The 18,912-nt window shown below is 41.8% G+C and overlaps 1 protein-coding gene and 1 long non-coding RNA gene across 2 annotated transcripts; one reads left to right on the plus strand and one right to left on the minus strand.

The window, feature by feature from the left end:
* Positions 1-2,401: 2,401 nt before the first annotated feature.
* On the minus strand, positions 2,402-6,816 carry si:ch1073-224n8.1 (uncharacterized). Its single transcript, XM_068331323.1, has 3 exons — positions 6,777-6,816; positions 5,654-6,357; positions 2,402-5,510 (listed from the first exon to the last, which is right to left on the minus strand). The coding sequence occupies exons 2-3, from the start codon at positions 6,333-6,335 to the stop codon at positions 4,540-4,542; spliced, it is 1,653 nt and encodes a 550-aa protein (XP_068187424.1). The 5' UTR covers positions 6,336-6,357; positions 6,777-6,816; the 3' UTR covers positions 2,402-4,539.
* Positions 6,817-14,075: 7,259 nt separating this feature from the next.
* Positions 14,076-18,593, plus strand: LOC137606172 (uncharacterized). The gene is made up of 2 exons (XR_011037830.1): positions 14,076-14,213; positions 14,952-18,593. It is a non-coding gene; the product is annotated as an uncharacterized lncRNA (long non-coding RNA).
* Positions 18,594-18,912: the final 319 nt, after the last annotated feature.

The raw sequence follows: 18,912 nt of genomic DNA on the forward strand, positions 1-18,912 counted from the left end.
CCACATGAGAGCTGTCCACCACTCTACCTACCATCATCTGCCCCTGGATGGCAAGAGGAACAAAGGAGGTCCTGAGTCTTTCAGTGGAGGAGCTTGGTGACAGCAGTCTGCCACAGAAAGAGCTCCTCTGCTGGGCGAAGGTGGTGTGCAGGAGGTGGGTGGTGTTACCCAGGATCGATCTAAAAAGTATAGTGGTGATATTGGTGCATGTGAGAGTATAGTGTTGTTTGTGAAGTATGGTAGTTAATTTAAGAGTCTAGTAGTGTATGTGAATATATTGGTGCATGTACAATAGTGGTGTATGTGAGAGCATAGTGGTGCAGCTGACAGTAGTGTATAAGAGAGTGTAGTGGTGTATGTGGGAGAGTATAGGATAGGAAGTGGTGTATGTTAGGAGCATAATGGTGCATTACAGTACCACACAAGATTAAACATAATAGTCTTATGGACTGAAATTATCCCTGATAGCTCAAATGTCTGCTATTGTTAACTTTTTTTTTAACCTCCATTAAGGAAGTTAGTAAAATGTTTTTGATTTGTCTGTCAGCAGGATCACACAGAAACCACCAAAACATTCAGTGTGAGGGTTGGTCAGTTGGTTCCAATTTTTTGTACAGCATGATAAGGTTTTTTAGATTGTTTTTGTCAGTTACATTTAATGCTGGCCAGATTTCCATGAAACTACACAGAACATTGTTCCCAAAAAGGAACCATTGAATTTTTGAGTAAATCCTGAGAAATAATGGTGGCTAATTTCTTTTAATTTTCTTTAAAATTCCAAGAACCTGTTTAAGTAAATAAAGCTAACACATTGTTCTTTGTGTCTTTCCTTATCTATGGCTGTTTGCATTGCATCATTTAATTATTGTCGAAAATAAAAATATTGAGAATACTTTTAATTCTCAAAGTTTTCTCACCATATTGAGTTCGTTGATTCTCCAAGCAGATGGATGATATTCATATCCAGGGAACCAGTTTATGATGATTCAAATGACACTTCCAGTCAGGTTTCCTCTCCTCTCTCCTGCAGATGTAATTTGAAAAGCTCTTGTTAAAATGCACATCGCTCTCATCAACTGCCAAGATACTGTACTTCACTGTGTCGTTAATCATGATACAAACATTCTGCACAGTCACCTGCTACTGATGCATGCAGGGAAACTGGGCTCTCCACAGAGCTCGCTTCTTCCCATGTCATAACTCCCATTTGTGATTGTTTTTGTTGGAATAAGTTTGTGTTTCTCCCAACGGGATTAGTCAACAGTAAATTAATCATCTTCATCCATTTCTTCATCAGTTTTCAATCTGCCGAAACATTACTATTGTCATTATATTGTGAGAATAATTTGTTTTTTTCCTTTATTCTATTTATGTAACTTCAAACTACTAACAGGCTGACTGTTCACATAAATATTTAAGTAAATATAATAAACCATAAACACTTTTTCCAAAAGATTTTGTAAAATTCTGTTCATTATTTGCTTTTTTGTCCTTGCAAAAATTGATCATTCCAGCTCTTCAGGAGACATTCAGTGACTTGAGTGATTATTTCATCGATAATAAAGTTCGATAAATCCACAAGTGTATCTGTATTTTATCACAGCAGAGTAATATGATGTAATGTCAACATTAAAGCAAGACCATGAAATGGTGCTATGTACTCACGTTTGTCACTTATATCATGTAAAGCTTCTATGATCGCAAAAAAATAAACGGTTTGTGTCGTTAGAACACAGCTGTTATTATCAGGATAGCATGGCGTTATTCAAAGGATGGTTTTGGGTGTGTCCGTGAAGTGGTTTGGTGTGAAAACTTGCCTCCAGGGTTAATGCAGTTTTGTTGCCATGATATAATGAAATGAACTAAGTGAACCTTCAGTAACAAAACAGGCATCACCTAAAATTAGGACATGCTTGTGGCGTTAGCTGCACCACACTGTTGATCTAATTAGAACTTTTAGTGGAGTCACAATTCTAACTGCTGCTCAAACCTTTTTCATTTTGCAGAATTGCGCAGAAGCATTACTTTGTTTTGTACAGCGCTGTATAAATAAGACATCCATTTAATGGACTAACTGCTGGAGCCTCTGCCAGCTGATGTTGTGCAAGAGGCAGCGCTACACCTTCAACAGGTTTCAAATTCCGACACTCCATTCTAACTCACATTTGCTCTTGAGGGCAATTTATTCACAATTCCCTTTTGTTGCATGTTTTTAAACAGTGGGACGAAGCAGGAGAACCCAGAGGGAACCCACACAAACAAAACCCAGAACCTTCTTGCTATGGGGAAACACAGATTACCCAGTATAAAATTTTAATATTATTGTTCTTTAAGAGGTACTCTTTTTAATTTCATATAGAGAAGAAATAGGCACAGAAGGAGAAGTATAAACAAGGCCCTTTAATACAATACCATTTACAGAGATTAATGGGGTAAGCATGAAATAGGGGAATATATTTAAACCACAGAATCATAAAAAGTAATTCAATTCACTTTTAACACTGACTTTGTATGGCTGAACGCTATTTCAGCTAAAACCTACATGCAAAGGCCTCCCTGTATGTAATACAAAACAATAAATATGACTACCTCGGCTGACAATTACCATGTCAAATTGCATTCTGAGTATACAGGAACAGATATTTAAGCATTTGAATGTCTTTTAAAATGCAGATATCATAGATACATAGACATCAATATAGTTGTATACATGGTAAATAACACCAGATTCATACAGTAAGCTTAAATGGCGGAGGCCTTTAATGCTCGTGTCAAATTGGGGCATCAGGAAGAACCGTAAACAGATTGTGTATTTACACTAAATGTTACAATAGTCATATTTCAAAGCACATTATAACCTCTTAAGTCATTGTTGAACATGAACTCTTCCACCAGTGTTAACCCTCTTTAGCCGGATATGATTACAAGAACTACTTTATATTTACAGAAACAGCCAGGTGTCTTTTCCAGTAAAGGAACAGATATGCACAGGCATCAACATCTTTCTGCTAGTAGCTGGCTGCTAACACCAATCCAGGATAGGAGATACTTTCTGGAGTAGTGGTTTGATTAATAAGGAAGAATGGAATGATGTAAGCCGATCTATGATAGAGCAGTGAAGGTTTTTGAGCTCCTGATCTGCAAATATCCTACTGTCACCTTCAATAACGGGAGCCAGTTATTTAGTAAATTTACAGATGTATTCAGGGTGAATCTGTCTCGAGAAAAAAACTTGTGAAACTGAAAACATGACGTTGTGTTCGTAATGAGGGCTCTACAGAGACCAGAGAAGTTAACTGGTTCTTGCTTTGATGTGATCGTGTGCAATCAAGATACCTTAACTTTAGACTGTAAAGCAACCAAATCCTGTTGAAACCAATAAATCACCAGGATTGGCTTTTCAGTAGCACCTCATTGGGTTTTCAGGGTATTTGCTACTGATAATATATGTACAGAGCTTTGGACCATCATAATCAATAGATTTTCAAACGTGATAATATTCACCCGAAGCAGGCACAACTACTGGAAAAAAATGATGACATATTTTTGTCAAATTTACTGATTAGATGAAGAAACCAGATGAATATCTTAGTTGATAACTGGCCTATCATGCACCATCAAAGATGTGAATCATTCTCATGAATAGAAAAAGCTGCAGATCAAGAAGAAATACCGAGCAGAGCTGAAATTTCAGCTGATACTGGCATCAACAATGTTTTATTCCTGCTTTTTAAGGATTTAAATAAAAGCTGTTTAAACAAGAAAATTAGTGTTTATACTGTTGTTAGGCCTGGAATCACATTAAATGCTCTGAGATAAAATTATATCTAGTGTATAAGCACCATCACCCCTACTCAAATATTTTATTAAGGTTTAAATACTGAGCCAAAATTTATTTGATATGTGTTTTACTTAACACCCAAAGGAATAAAGCACATTCTGTAAACTTATTTCCATCGACATAATTTGAGAACCAGCCCAAAGGATCCATTTCTATTTACTTTAGTAGATCAGTATGTTGGTAAAAGCCAAAAATAATAAAATTAGAAATAAATTTATAACTAATATGTGAAACCATCAGAAATTAATGGTGAGAATTAAACTTTTCCAGACATAAGTCTATGTGGGAACCATCTAGAAAAGCAGCAGACTGTGATGATGGTTCAGTGACGTATTTGAGGCACTTCAAATTAAAAGTGGAGAAACAGCGCTTGTCTACGTCTGTCATTGGTTTTGCAAATTAGTGCTGGACAACTGGTAAAGCAGCCAATCCCTGTGCCAAGAACAACCTGCCTATTACTGCAGCTGGTTTAGGAATGTTCAGAAAAAGATATCTACTATTTAAGAATGTGCAGTGGATATTTTGAAAAGCTCTTTTTTCAGTTAGTGTGAAAAATGAAAATGTTAGAAAATTAAAAAGATCCTCTAGGCAGATTCTTTACCAGCATGGAACATGTGACTGTTGTCATTATGTTTACAAACAACACAAAGAACTTCAATCTCTATTTTTCAACCAAGAGTTAATTCTTTAACCATCATCTACACACAGTCCACTACTGAGCTGTCATCCTCCTCTGCCACCCACTCCCCAAACCTCATCTGAGGGGATGGAGCTGCTGGGTGGAGATTATTAATGTCATCTATGGCATCTGGATCTGTGTCGTCGCTGACACCAATCCCCATGTGACCTCCTTCTTCCCGGTGTGTACGGATGTGTTTCCGTAGTGCTGCCGGCTCCTTAAAGCTGCGGTTACAGAGAGGGCAGCAGCATGGTCTCTCTCCAGTGTGGATGAGCTGGTGGTGTTTGAGGTGCTGCAGGCGGCTGAGGCGTTTCCCACAGATGGCGCACACGTACGGTTTTTCTCCGGTGTGTGTGCGTCTATGTTTGCGCAAACCATCCAAGTGACGGAAGCAGTTTCCACACTCAGAGCAAGAGTACGGCTTCTCACCAGTGTGTATTCGCAGGTGGGTTTTAAGTGCGCCTGACTCACGAAAGCGGCGGCCACAAACTCCACACGGGTAGGGCTTCTCTCCGGTGTGGATGCGGATGTGTTTCTTCAGGCTGGAGATCAGACGGAAAGTCTTTCCACACTCCAAGCAGTGGTGAGGACGATCTGCAGAGGGATCCCCTGCTGTGTCAGAAGCAGAAGGTCCTACAGAGACCTCTGCTCTGCCTGGTGAAACGCTGTCTCCTCTCCCAGCCGAAGAAGTCCTTGTCATTGTTTTCTGTCCATCGCCTCCACTCTGCGGCAGGCCACTGCTGCAGTCTCGGACAAGTCTTTGGTGACGCAGAGATTGAGTGAATGAACGATGGGAACCTTCCTCCCCTCCAACTTGAACATAGCCGAGGTCACCAACATTATGGGATGATTGCTCCCCATCCCCAACTCTATTGTCATTACACATCCCAGAATCCTTCCTGTTGGGCTGACCAGAACCCGACACTTGTCCTTGCTCCTCTTTAATCTCAAACCTGGAAGATCCACCTGCTCCCTGAGACTGCCTCTCATCTACAGACAAAGGTACAGACAGAGATTGTTGGTAAAGGACTATCAGTACATTAACAGTAAGTCATGAAGCCATTAGTTCAGCCCTGTATACTGAGTAAAAGAATCAGCCATAATATATGGAATAATAAATGTGTCAAATTTACCTGGTCTGCTGGAGTCTGAGCACATGTGAGGTGGGTTGGATGCAAAGTCCAGAGAATGGCTGGTCACAGAGCCATCTGGCTGGATTGATAGCTGGCACATTTTGTAGTCATCTCTTGGCTCAAACCCATGAATTGAATCATCCACAGAGCCTCCAAGCCCCAAATCAACACCAGCTCCATTAACATTTCGTGAACTCTGGTGGTCCCGGTCCAAACCTGATGTCAATGCAGCCATGGAAGACAAGGATGGGGCAAAAACTGACTGACTAACCGACTGAGATCCCGTGTAAGAGATCTGAAGCTGATCTATGAGCTTCTGGGCACTGCACAGACACTCCTGTAATGTCTTCAACTCCCTCTCAGAAACTTCTAGGCGAACTTTGAGTCTTTCGTTCTCTTGTTCCTTATGCAGCAGCTCTTGTTGAGTCTCGTTGAGCACAAGCACCACTTCTCCGAGGAGAGTGTCCACAGCGGCGGACATGGCAGTTTGAATTGTCGGGGCGAGACGGGATTTAAGCGACGTGACAGTCATGCTGCCCTGCGACCCTCCGTATGCAGCCTTGTCTGCTTTCCGATCATAGCAAGAGTCCACCCCTGTCCTCTCGGGAACGTTGATGATACTTTGTTTGCGATTTCCACTGTGGACCGAGCTGCTACCGCTATTTGATGGCGAAGAGTCCATACCACCAGCATACCCTCCCCTCCTGGAAGTCATTGTTTTAATGTCGTTAGCTAGCTTTAATTCACTTAGCTAACTGCTGCGTGTGCTAAGATGTGCTACAAAAGACGCCACCTAAATTCTTCAAAAAAAATAAAATAATTACAGTTTGGCTGTTGTAATATTTCAGAGGAATGAATGTAGTCTCAGCATTTACATTACCGGGTTCACTAGCGTCGCTGATATAAACAATGTCCTCAACTAGGTGCGACTAGGCCTAGCTCCACTCGTGAACATTAGCATGTTAGCTTTAAAACTAATGGTTTCAATCGATTGCGGACGTAGATACTCTTGTTAACCGTGCAGCTGTAAAATGGGCATGCGGTGATGTTGTTTTAGAACGACATTGAGCTCCGTAAATGGTTGTTCAACGACATGATACCATGGCCTTCAACAGCGACTCACCCATTCCTGCGGAAACGGCACAGGGGCCTGTCGCGCACTAATGACGTCATAACAACTGCGTAGCTTTTTTTTTTTTTTCCTCCGGCTTGAATTTGACAGCAGTTTATAGCTCTGGATAAGAGCAACGTGTCGCTCCCTTTCTGTGATTTATGTGCGGCACAACCAGACGTTTCGTGTCGATAAATATATAACACTTTCATAACATGAAAAAAACTAATGTAGCCGCAAGAGGACACAAGCCAGTGTCTTATTGTGCCGGTCCCAAGCCTGGATAAATACAGAGGGTTGCGTCAGGAAGGGCATCCGGCGTAAAACTTTTGCCAAATCAAAGATGCGAATCAAACCTATGACTTCCATACCGGATCGGTCGAGGCCCGGGTTAACAACGACCGCCATCGGCGCTGTTGACCTATAGGGCGCCGGTGGAAATTGGATTACTGTTGGTCGAAGAAGGAGAGGAGGAAAGTGCGTTCGCTCGAAGAAAGAGAAGAGGAACACCAAGAGTATAAGACTAGGAGTAGGGACGTTGAATGTTGGAACCATGACAGGAAAAGGTAGCGAGTTGGTTGACACGATTCAGAGAAGGAAGGTAGACCTACTATGTGTACAGGAGACCAGGTGGAAAGGTAGCAAGGCTAGAAGTTTAGGAGCAGGGTTCAAGTTGTTCTATCATGGTGTAGATGGGAAGAGAAATGGAGTAGGAGTTATCTTGAAGGAGGAGTTTGTTAGGAATGTCCTGGAGTTAAAAAGAGTGTCGGACAGAGTGATGAGTCTTAAGCTAGAAATAGAAGGTGTGATGTTCAATGTTGTTAGCGGGTATGCTCCACAGGTAGGATGTGAGCTGGAGGAGAAGGAGAAATTCTTGTCGGACTTTGATGAAGTGATGCAGAGCATGCCTAGAAGTGAGAGAGTTGTCATTGGAGCAGACTTCAATGGACATGTTGGTGCAGGAAACAGAGGTGATGAGGATGTGATGGGCAGGTTTGGTATCCAGGAGAGGAACGCAGAAGGACAGATGGTAGTTGACTTTGCAAAAAGGATGGAAATGGCTGTAGTGAATTCTTTCTTCCAGAAGAGGCAGGAACATAGAGTGACCTATAAGAGTGGCGGTAGGAGCACACAGGTAGACAACATCTTGTGTAGACGATGTAATCTGAAGGAGATCAGTGACTGCAAAGTAGTGGTAAGACAGTAGTGAGCTTTGCTGTAGGTGTGACAGAGGAGTTCGAAATGGTGGAAGCTGAAAAAGGAAGAGTGTTGCATGACTTTTAGGAAGGAGTTAAGACAGGCTCTGGGTGGTCAGGAGGTGCTTCCAGATGACTGGACAACTACAGCTAATGTGATCAGGGAGACAGGAAGGAGAGTACTTGGTGTGTCATCTGGAAGGAAAGTAGATAAGGAGACTTGGTGGTGGAATGAGGAGGTACAGGAGTGTATACAGAGAAAGAGGTTAGCCAAGAGGAAGTGGGACACTGAGAGGACTGAGGAGAGTAGACAGGAGTACAGGGAGATGCAGCGTAAGGTGAAGGTAGAGGTAGCAAAGGCCAAACAAGAAGCTTATGATGACTTGTATGCTAGGTTGGACAGTAAGGAGGGAGAGACTGATCTATACCGGTTGGCAAGACAGAGAGATAGAGATGGGAAGGACGTGCAGCAGGTTAGGGTGATTAAGGACAGGGATGGAAGTGTATTGACAGGAGCCAGTAGTGTGATGGGAAGATGGAAAGAGTACTTTGAAGAGTTGATGAACGTGGAAAATGAGAGAGAACAAAGACTAGAAGAGGTGACTGTTGTGGACCAGGATGTAGCAAAGATTAGTCAGGATGAAGTGAGGAGGGCATTGAAGAGGATGAAGAGTGGAAAGGCAGTCGGTCCTGATGATATACCTGTAGAGGTATGGAAGTGTCTAGGAGAGGTGGCGGTAGAGTTTCTGACTGGGTTGTTCAACAGGATCTTAGATAGTGAGAAGATGCCTGAGGAATGGAGGAGAAGTGTGCTGGTGCCCATTTTTAAGAACAAGGGAGATGTGCAGAGTTGTGGCAACTACAGAGGAATAAAGCTGATGAGCCATAAAATGAAGTTATGGGAGAGAGTAGTGGAAGCTAGAGGCAAAAGTGAGCATTTGTGAGCAGCATTATGGTTTTATGCCAAAAAAAGAGTACTACAGATGCATTATTTGCTTTAAGGATGTTGGTGTGGAAGTACAGAAAAGGCCAGAGGGAGCTGCATTGTGTTTTTGTAGACCTGGAGAAAGCTTATGACAGGGTGCCCAGAGAGGAACTGTGGTATTGTATGAGGAAGTCTGGAGTGGCAGAGAAGTATGTTAGAGCAGTGCAGGACATGTATGAAGACTGTAAGACAGTGGTGAGGTGTGCTGTAGGTGTGACAGAAGAGTTCAAGGTGGAGGTGGGACTGCATCAGGGATCAGCTCTGAGCCCCTTCTTGTTCGCTATGGTGATGGACAGGCTGACAGACGAGGTTAGACAGGAATCTCCATGGACTATGATGTTTGCAGATGACATTGTGATCTGTAGTGAGAGCAGGGAACAGGTGGAGGAGAAGCTAGAGAGGTGGAGGTTTGTCCTGGAAAGGAGAGGAATGAAGGTTAGCCGCAGTAAGACAGAGTACATGTGTGTGAATGAGAGGGACCCAAGTGGAATAGTGAGGTTAGAGGGAGAAGAGATCAAGAAGGTGGAGGATTTTAAGTACTTAGGCTCAACAGTCCAGAGCAATGGAGAGTGTGGAAAAGAGGTGAAGAAGCGTGTACAGGCAGGATGGAACGGGTGGAGGAAAGTGTCAGGTTTGATGTGTGATAGAAGAGTTTCAGCTAAAATGAAGGGAAAGGTGTACAAAACTGTGGTGAGACCAGCGATGTTGTTTGGCCTAGAGACAGTGTCACTGAAGAAAAGACAGGAGACAGAGCTAGAGGTAGCAGAGATGAAGATGCTAAGGTTCTCTCTGGGAGTGACCAGGAATCAGGAATGAGTACATCAGATGGACAGCACATGTTAGAGGTTTTGGAGATAAAGTCAGAGAGGCCAGACTGAGATGGTTTGGACATGTCCAGAGGAGAGATAGTAAATATATTGGTAGAAGGATGCTGAGTTTTGAACTGCCAGGCAGGAGGCCTAGAGGAAGACCAAAGAGGAGGTTTATGGATGTAATGAGGGAAGACATGAAGGTAGTTGGTGTGAGAGAAGAGGATTCAAAGGACAGGGCTAGATGGAGGAAATTGATTCGCGATGGCGACCCCAGAATGGAAAAGCCGAAAGGAAAAGAAGAAGAAGAAGATAACATGAAAAAACTACCTATCTACATCATATCACAAAAATAAATTATGTCCGAGTTCTAGCTTGAAACACGTTTTTCATGGTGATTTTGTGGCCACTTGGCACTATAAGGTTGAGTGAACTAAATTGTTTTTGCTGGTATTCTGTTTAAAAAATGCTCCTCACCTAATTAGACTGAGACCCACTCAAACATAGATAAACAAAGCAGATGAGAATGAAAAATTCTATTGACTTGTGTTATTGTTGTTGTCCATTGTACTCTAGAAAAATCTGTGTTGTAAATTCTAAATCATCACAGAAGTCAAAATGCCACAACTCTGCACATCTCCCTTGTTCTTAAAAATGGGCACCAGCACACTTCTCCATTCCTCAGGCATCTTCTCACTATCCAAGATCCTGTTGGAACAACCCAGCCAGAAACTCTATTGCCACCTCTCCTAGACACTTCCATATGCCCACAGGTATATCATCAGGACTGAGTGCCTTCCCACTTTTCATCCTCTTCGTTGCCTTCCTCACTTCATCCTGACTAATCTTTGCTATTGCCTGGTCCACAACAGTCACCTTATAGTTTTTGTTCTCTCTCATTTTCCTTGTTTATCAACTCTTCAAAGTATTCTTTCCATCTTCCCATCACACTACTGGCTCCTGTCAATACACTTCCATCCCTGTCCTTAATCACCCTAACCTGCTGCATGTTCTTCCCATCTCTGTCTCTCTGTATTGCCAACCTGTACAGATCAGTCTCTCCCTCCTTACTGTCCAACCTAGCATACAAGTCATCATAAGCCCCTTGTTTGGCCTTTGCTACCTCTACTTTTACCTCATGCTACAACTCCCTGTACTCCTGTCTACTCTCCTCAGTCCTCTCAGTGTCCCACTTCTTCTTGGCTAACCTCGTTCTTTGTATACACTCCTGTACTTCCTCATTCCACCACCAAGTCTCCATCTGCTTTCCTTTCAGATGACACACCAAGTACTCTCTGCCTGTTACATTAGTTGTCCAGTCATCTGGAAGCGCCTCTTGACCACCCAGAATCTGTCTTAACTCCTTCCTAAAAGTCATGTAGCACTGTTCCTTTTTCAGCTTTCACCATTTTGTCCTCTGCCCTGCCTTTGCCCTCTTCATCTTCCTCATCACCAGAGTCATCCTACACACCACCATCCTATGCTCTTTGGCTACACTCTCTCTTACCACTACTTTGCAGTGACTGGTCACCTTCAGATTAGATAGATAGATAGATAGATACTTTATTAATCCCGGAGGAAATTACACCATCTACACAAGATGTAGCCTACCTGTGTGCTCCTACCTCCACTATCATAGGGAACCCTATGTTCCTGCCTCTTGTGGAAGAAAGTATTCACTATAGCCATTTCCATCCTTTTTGCAAAGTCAGCCACCATCTGTCCTTCTGCATTCCTCTCCTGCATACCAAACCTGCCCATCACCTCCTCATCACCTCTGATAAATAATAAGATAATATTTTTTTTATCGGCCCGCCCCTCCCGGCAGTTGTATTTGTTTCTATTATTCAGGCTCTACATCTAAATAATGTATTATAAAGCAGGTAGCCGAGACGTCATATCACTATATACAGTTTATTTATTAGCCTGTAAGTCAATAATTGGGGCACAGTTACTCCACTTTCAAGGAGCGTAGCAGCCATTTGTGAAGAAAATGGCAACTTTCCTTGTCTAATCTAAAATTAAACTTGTGTCCTGCGTCAAGAGTTCGCAGGTTATTACTTCTCATTGACTTCTATCAACTCCAGCATTGAGGAAAAGATAATAAGTTCTGTCCCATACCATCCGGTGAAGGCTAAAAAGAGACTCTATTGTTTCGAAAAACACACAAATCTTGAGTTTTCTGAAGCAATCCGATCGCTATAAATCCATCATGAAGGTAAATTACTTTCAGACATTCTCCTTGAATAACTGAGGAGATAGACTTAGTCCAACGCTCTCTGCAGTTTAGTTATAGTCACTCTTGGGCTCTAGGGGGCGCTGCAGACCTCTTTATGTCGGAATGACTCAGATCATCGTCATAACTCGTCATAAACATGATACATTAATGATCAGTCACCTTCAACCACGAATGAAAAGACACATTTAATTGAAATTAATTGCTTTCTTTAAAATGGTTTGTTATTAAGAGGAAGAAATTAATTTGTCCACTGAACGTTCCCCAACAGAATTAATTAGTCTTCATCATTATGGAAAATGTGTGATGCAGCCTGTTACCTATTTAACAGTGAATAGGAAACTTTTGTAGTACTGAAGAACCCAAAATCTCCCAATGATTAATTTGACTTATCGTAAAGGGATTGTTGTTTGAAAAATTACTCGTCAGTTTATTTATATAGTGTATTGACACTATGATACAGCTGTGAACAGACAGACAGATGGACAGTAAGACAGACAGACAGATGTATGATGTCATGGATGTGACTTATGGTGCTTGTTATCAAACACACATGCTACTTATTCAGCAGATCTTTCAGGACAGCAGGAACTTAGTATTTATTTGGACTGACTCCATTTCATTTATGAAAACAACTTATTCCTTATGGTCTTGTTCCAGTTTAGGTAAGCAGAGCCATTCCAATCAAACAGCAGCAGTTGTGGGGAAAAAGTGATGTGGCACACCGCAAAGAGGAACAGTAAATATTGGCGTCATGTAATAAACTATCTAACTTTAGCCATCTGTTTGAATCTGTGTCATAGCAGAAATATTTTTTTACTGCAGTTCTATTTCTAACTCGCTCACATTGCTTGTCACACCATTGCTTTGTCTGCTACCTAATTAAAACTTAATTTTAATCTTTCTTTTCACGTCCTTTATCAGATAAACTCACCACAAATAAGCCACAGACTCTATAGAATTGAACAGGTGCTTAAACATGAGTGTGAATAAACCAAAACACATACACACACACACACACGCACACACACGCACGCACGCACGCACACATCACTCATGATATGATACACTCATACAGTAGATGAACACAACCTGTATAAGACAACATACAAGCATACCCACACACAATCCTACATAGAGACAGTGCATACATCTCCTTCACACTTACTCACCCACGTTCCTTCCTTTATGTTCACAAACACAGACAAACAAACCAGACAAAAAGAAACGATGGTTGAGGATCCGTGATGATAAAACAAAAGTAAGAAACAAATCAGTAAACACAGGACAGAAACAACAGCAAATAATATGGCTTATATCATATCTTCCTAAATCAGGACAGCCTGAATTGAGGCGTAATCAGATTTGTGGCGACAGAACAACTCAATCTAGCATTTCAAGGCTGAAATGTGCTGCTGGATGTCAGGCCTCAGCTGAGATATATAAGGTCCCTCCACCAACAAAACATCTTGTCCACCTCTCCTGCCAGTGTGTGCATGTTGACAATTAATTACTCCTTGGTCTTCAAATTCCTCTAACTATTATTGTCAGTAATTTCAAAATAAAATAACCTCTCCATTATATTCCAAATCATTCCCAGAACATGTAAAGTCAGGATCATCTCTGAACATCTTTGTCTCTAAGTCTTGATCATTTTATGTCCTGCTGCAGAAACTGGAGCCATTTTTTTAAACATTTCAAGTTGGAAGGGGAACACTGGATAGACTGTCTGGAGCCATTGGCATATGTCAAAGATGACAAAATCCCAAATAAATCAAAACCATGACAGGGACAATCCTCATTCCGATTCAATTTCCCTCAACCTTAAAAGGAAAACAAGAGCTCATCTACACGCCCGACACGCTGTGAAAGCCCTGCTGTGACAGAATCCAACAAGAATCTATGAGGGTCACTTCAGTAGGAGCTAGGTAATGGTGACGCAATCAACAGACTATAGCGGTAACACCACTAACTGCATGTACCGTTACTCACTCATGCACATTGCTAAACCATTTAGGAAGGAGGTGGAGTTGGTGCAGCACTGACTAGAAGGAGGGAGAATGATAGGGGGGTAGCTGTGGGAGGGCAGAATGAAAGGGATGATTGTTGGGGAGAGGGAAGACATAAATAGAGAGAGTGCAAGAGAGGAAGCAAGTGGAGAGAAGATCAGGAGAAGGGGAGTCACACACCTTGGTAACGGTTTCCAAGTTTAGCAAACAACAGGTAAGTTCATGTTTTTGAGTATTTGATTATTTTACTGTTAACACAAATGGATAGTTTAGTTGTGGAAAAAGTAGAGAGCTGCTTTCATAGCAGTCAAACAGACATATTTGAGATTATTTAAAGGTTGTTGCTGCATGGATGTCCAACACAAACCACACTTCAGGTACGTCCGTGTGGATCCTTCTGGAACTCACGCAGGCAGTTTTGTGGGAACTGGATCCAGCTGACAGTGCTGCAGTTTCTTGGGCGTGTTAACACTTGGACCTGTTGTGCAATACCGTCTGGAATGTTGAATTAGTGTGAAGTAGCACAAAAGCCTAACAGATGAGGATAATTTCCAGCAAGTCTATATACAAGACTATCAATCACTGACAGACCTGCCACAGAATGATGCATTTCACCTAATTAAATTAACCACATTGTTAGCATTTACTCAAGTGCTCTGGTTGTGAGGAAACATTTTATGCTTTACGCTTTATAAACACACACAGATTTATTGTTTTTGGCTGAAACTAGGCCCAAATGTGAGCCCCTGGTTTCATTCGACACAGTCCCACCCTGTGTCCCCATGTTGTCTGTGAAAGGCAAAGCATCAGCGAAGGAAATAACTTTATGTCCTCATTCAGACTCTTTTCAATAAAGATGGTCGTAAACACAACGTGATAATAATTTTCAGTCCTGTGCAAAACAGATTCTCCAGTTCACCGATTCATATTTGTGTGTGAATGTGATCTCCAGACGATGCCTGCCACCCGACATACTTCTTTTCCACTGGCGATCCTGTGCCTGGTTCTCATGAGAGGTTACTCATCTTCGCCGACGGTTTCAGGAGTCCCAGGGACCGTCAGGACTCTGAGGCCTCTGGGGTTTCCCACCAGCAACCCTTTCGTTAGCTCCGAGGATTATTCTCTATATGAAGACACCACTCCTTTCCCCATGACTCTGTCTCCAAATAACTGGACCCTTCAGAGATGTAATTATAATCCCTGCCTTGAGGGTCAGACCCCTTGTGCTGAGCTAGCAGCCTCCACCAATTGCTTATGTCCAGGGTTCACTTTGCATAATGAAGCTCCAGAGGCTCCCAAACTGATATCAGTGTCCTGGAACGGGTCAGAGGTTGTGATTTCATGGTGTGCACCTTATTCTTATGTCACATCGTACATCGCCACGGCGGGAGGGAAAGAAAGGCAAACATTTGGGAGGGCGCAGAGGAGCGGTGGAGTGGGCGACATCGACCACATCTCAGAGGTTTGTGTGGTTGCAGTGAACGACGTTGGAGAGAGTGATGGTTCCTGTATGACGTACCAACCCAGGGACAGCAGCCTGCCTCTGAAAGCAGGACTCATCGGGGGAGCGTTGAGCTTTCTGCTGCTTCTCTTGGTGGTCGTCCTGCTCTGGAGGCACAAGAAACAGAAGAAGCATCAAGAAAGCATCTCTATGCATAACACAGCAGAGACGCTGTGAGCAGGAAACAGGTTGTGGTTGGACATTCTCTGAGATAAGACTGTCCCACGAGAATTTCTAGTTAATTAGCTGGAATATCTGAGAGACCTTCAGGAAATCGAGGAGGAAACAAGGTTCATCACCCCACTGACATGCCTCACTGGTAATGCTCATTGCTTAATTCTTGTTTTATCTTGGAAAAACCATTATGAGCCTGTTTTAAGGAAGTATTGCACACATTTGGATGGCAAACAGTAATCCTGCAAAAAAATCTAGTGGCTTTTTACAGAGTTTATTCAACTAAACAGTCAAAGGTTGATTTAAAATTATCCAATATGGAGATAAAATGATAGGTTACATGATGGAAAAAGAAAAAATCAGATGTAACTGCTGACATGTGAGACTTTCATGTTTTTCAAATCCAATATGTAAAGCGAGGAGACTTGTATGTTTTTAATATGAAACACAATGTAAAGAAACAACAGGTTTCAGTCAGAGCAGCAGATGGTGGTATAAAGGGTCCTCATGATCTGGATTTATTTAAGGGCATGTCAGAACAGTTCAGTCAGGGGGAGGCAGCAGCTGATATGCTGAAGGTTACTGTAACCCTTTTATCAGAATTTGGTATGTTAGTGTTGGAAACTCTGAAAATTCCTTAATTTATGTACAATGATACCTCTACTTACAAATGTCTGTACTTATGAAATTTTCTACTTATGAAATTTCTCAGCAGGAAAATATTGCCTCTACTTACGAAAGAAATTTCGACTTATGTAATGTAAAAACACAGTATCGGCTGATACTTGAATCTCCCATGGGTTCCTGAACGCAACATTGTCATAGCTTCTCTGCCATTGGCTTTTACCTATTACGTGTCTTCCTGGCATCCCATTGGCTAAGAGGGATGCCACTCCACCTGTGTGTGGAGCTAGATTGGTGCTTATGCAGTGTCTTCAGCATTTGGCTCTCGACCCGTTAGGTGTTCTGATAGTTTTGGGAAAATAGAATAACTTTTTTAGTACGTACTTACTATGGACCCCAAGAAAGTGACGGAGAAAAGAGGAAAAGAAAAGACGAAGAAAAGAGTTTTTTCGTCCATGCAAACAAAGCAAGAGATAATAGAAGAGCACGAGAAAGGGATTTGTTTGGTTGATCTCGCCAAAGAATATGGCCAAAAATCTACAATCGACACGTTATTAAAACAAAAGGAAGTTTAAGGAGTTTAAGGCATCACGTGGGTGGTTGGAGAAGTTCAAAAGGAGGACTGGAATTCACTGTGTTGTTCGGCATGGTGAAATAGGAGCGCATGAACCAAAGAGGGCAAAAAACAATGGGGACAGCAGTTAAAAGGTAAATGACCGTCATTATTATTCTTTACTCTATTCTTTTTTTTTTACGCTATGCACAACTCTCATTTATTGTGTAATAATCCAATCGTAACATGTATTTGTTACATGTTTTGATGCATTTTTATGCCTTATAAAACATTTATGTCAGAATTTTTGTGGGCTTGGAAGGGATTAGGGCATTTGCATGGAAAACACGTCTCTACTTATGTAATTTTCTACTTATGTCATTTCTTCCAGAACCAATTAATTTCGTAAGTAGAGGTACCACTGTATTTAATTAAAGTGTGAACTAGTAGGAATAGTGGAAATTCCACAATAAAACATTAATATCAGACTTTTTTTTTTTCTTCAACGTCACAAGAAAATAAACCACTGTATCCGACGAAGCCATAATGGCTCTGTGTGTGTGAGACAGACGAACGCGAAGACGAAGGCCGCCTCGGCATTACAGTCTGGCCATTCGGGTAGACGCCGGCTTCGTGAGTTCGGTCCTTGTGAAAAAAGCATCGGGGCTCCCCACACAACAAAGTGAGGTCCGTCACAATCAAAGAATATAAACCGCTATGTTTGACAAAGGCAAAACTGCTCCGTAAGTGAGAGACATGGACAAATGTGAAGACTGGAGCTAACTTGTCTAGCAGTTGGAACTTCCGGGTAGACACCGGAAGCATGACAATATGAGGTTTTCAAGTGAGCTTATTCAATTATTTAGGTGGGAATGGATTGTTTGATGAAATCTTCTTTTTTTTGTACATGTGCTACTCTGTCTGTCGTCAGAGCCAAGACCAACTGGAGTAAAGTATTTCCCGGTTGTTATTACACCATTGAATCAAACTGTGTACATATTCAAGAGCTGGAATGGGTGTAAGTTTCTAGTCTCATTGTCAGAAGTTCTGTGGATGAACACATGTGTTTCTCCAGCTGTCATACAATGAATATACTTTCCAACGGATATGGATTTAGTGTCATCCCAGCTGAGATTTCCTGTCACGTAACGCCTGTGCTGGCGAGAGGCTTCTTCTTTTTTGTGATGTAAAAGAAAGTTTAATATTTAAATCCTGCCAGCTTATCTCATGTTCAAACCTCCATCTGCATGTCTCGCAGCCATGTTATGATTTACCTTTTGCTGCGGCTGCTGCGGTGGAGTTGTTCCACCACTGCTGGCACCCTCCTCACTCCAACTGCACAGCAACTACTTCCAGCATACAGCACTACATGGCAGTCATCTTTCATTTGCCATTTGGATGCACGACAGATTGTTCATTTGGGTGGCAGAAATTGGCCTGAAGATGTAGTTGATGACACATTAAAAGAGTGTCACTCTCAAACTGGGAGGGAAATCTTGACATGAATGGACCAGTGTGGGGCAGAGTGCAAGAAAATTGGCCATGATATAATGTGCTGAGACACACCATTATATAATGCACTTAAATAGGTTTAAGAAGAGCAGGAGCCAGAGCAGCGGTGTTGCATTGATGGTGCCGGAACACAACTATGTGTACTCAACCATGCACTGTCTATCTAGATCTACATGTGTCTTATTTCAATAAGTGTGATTTGCTTTTTTAAAATAAAGCCTTCATTTTTATTTGGTGTGTTTTTGAATGTTCACAATGAAATAAACATTAAATTTGCTTCCAGTGAGCACGCTGGGATCTAGTCACCAGCCTATAAGGAAAATTAAGGTGCTGGATTTAGTTTACCTCCGCAGCTCCAAGATTTGGATGTTACTGATGTTTGATCATTTGATCTGTTGGATCATACAAATGTAAAAACTAGAAATCTGTAAAAATACAGTATGAGATAACATAAAAGTTAAATTAAAAAAACAAAGAAATTTTAGATGGAAAAGATGGTCACAATAATTTTATTATGTTTTATATCCTTTGAACCCACCGTCGAATTTG

The sequence above is a fragment of the Antennarius striatus genome, chromosome 13 (genome assembly GCF_040054535.1).
Source record: "Antennarius striatus isolate MH-2024 chromosome 13, ASM4005453v1, whole genome shotgun sequence".
NCBI lineage: Eukaryota > Metazoa > Chordata > Actinopteri > Lophiiformes > Antennariidae > Antennarius > Antennarius striatus.

What these genes read in the sequence shown, in the direction of transcription:
- si:ch1073-224n8.1 (XM_068331323.1), bottom strand. Translation starts at nt 6,335, where the DNA reads ATGGACTCTTCGCCATCAAATAGCGGTAGCAGCTCGGTCCACAGTGGA. An exon ending in CTCAGACTCCAGCAGACCAG is followed by an intron (nt 5,511 to 5,653) that starts GTAAATTTGACA and finishes CTTTGTCTGTAG; the next exon opens with ATGAGAGGCAGTCTCAGGGA.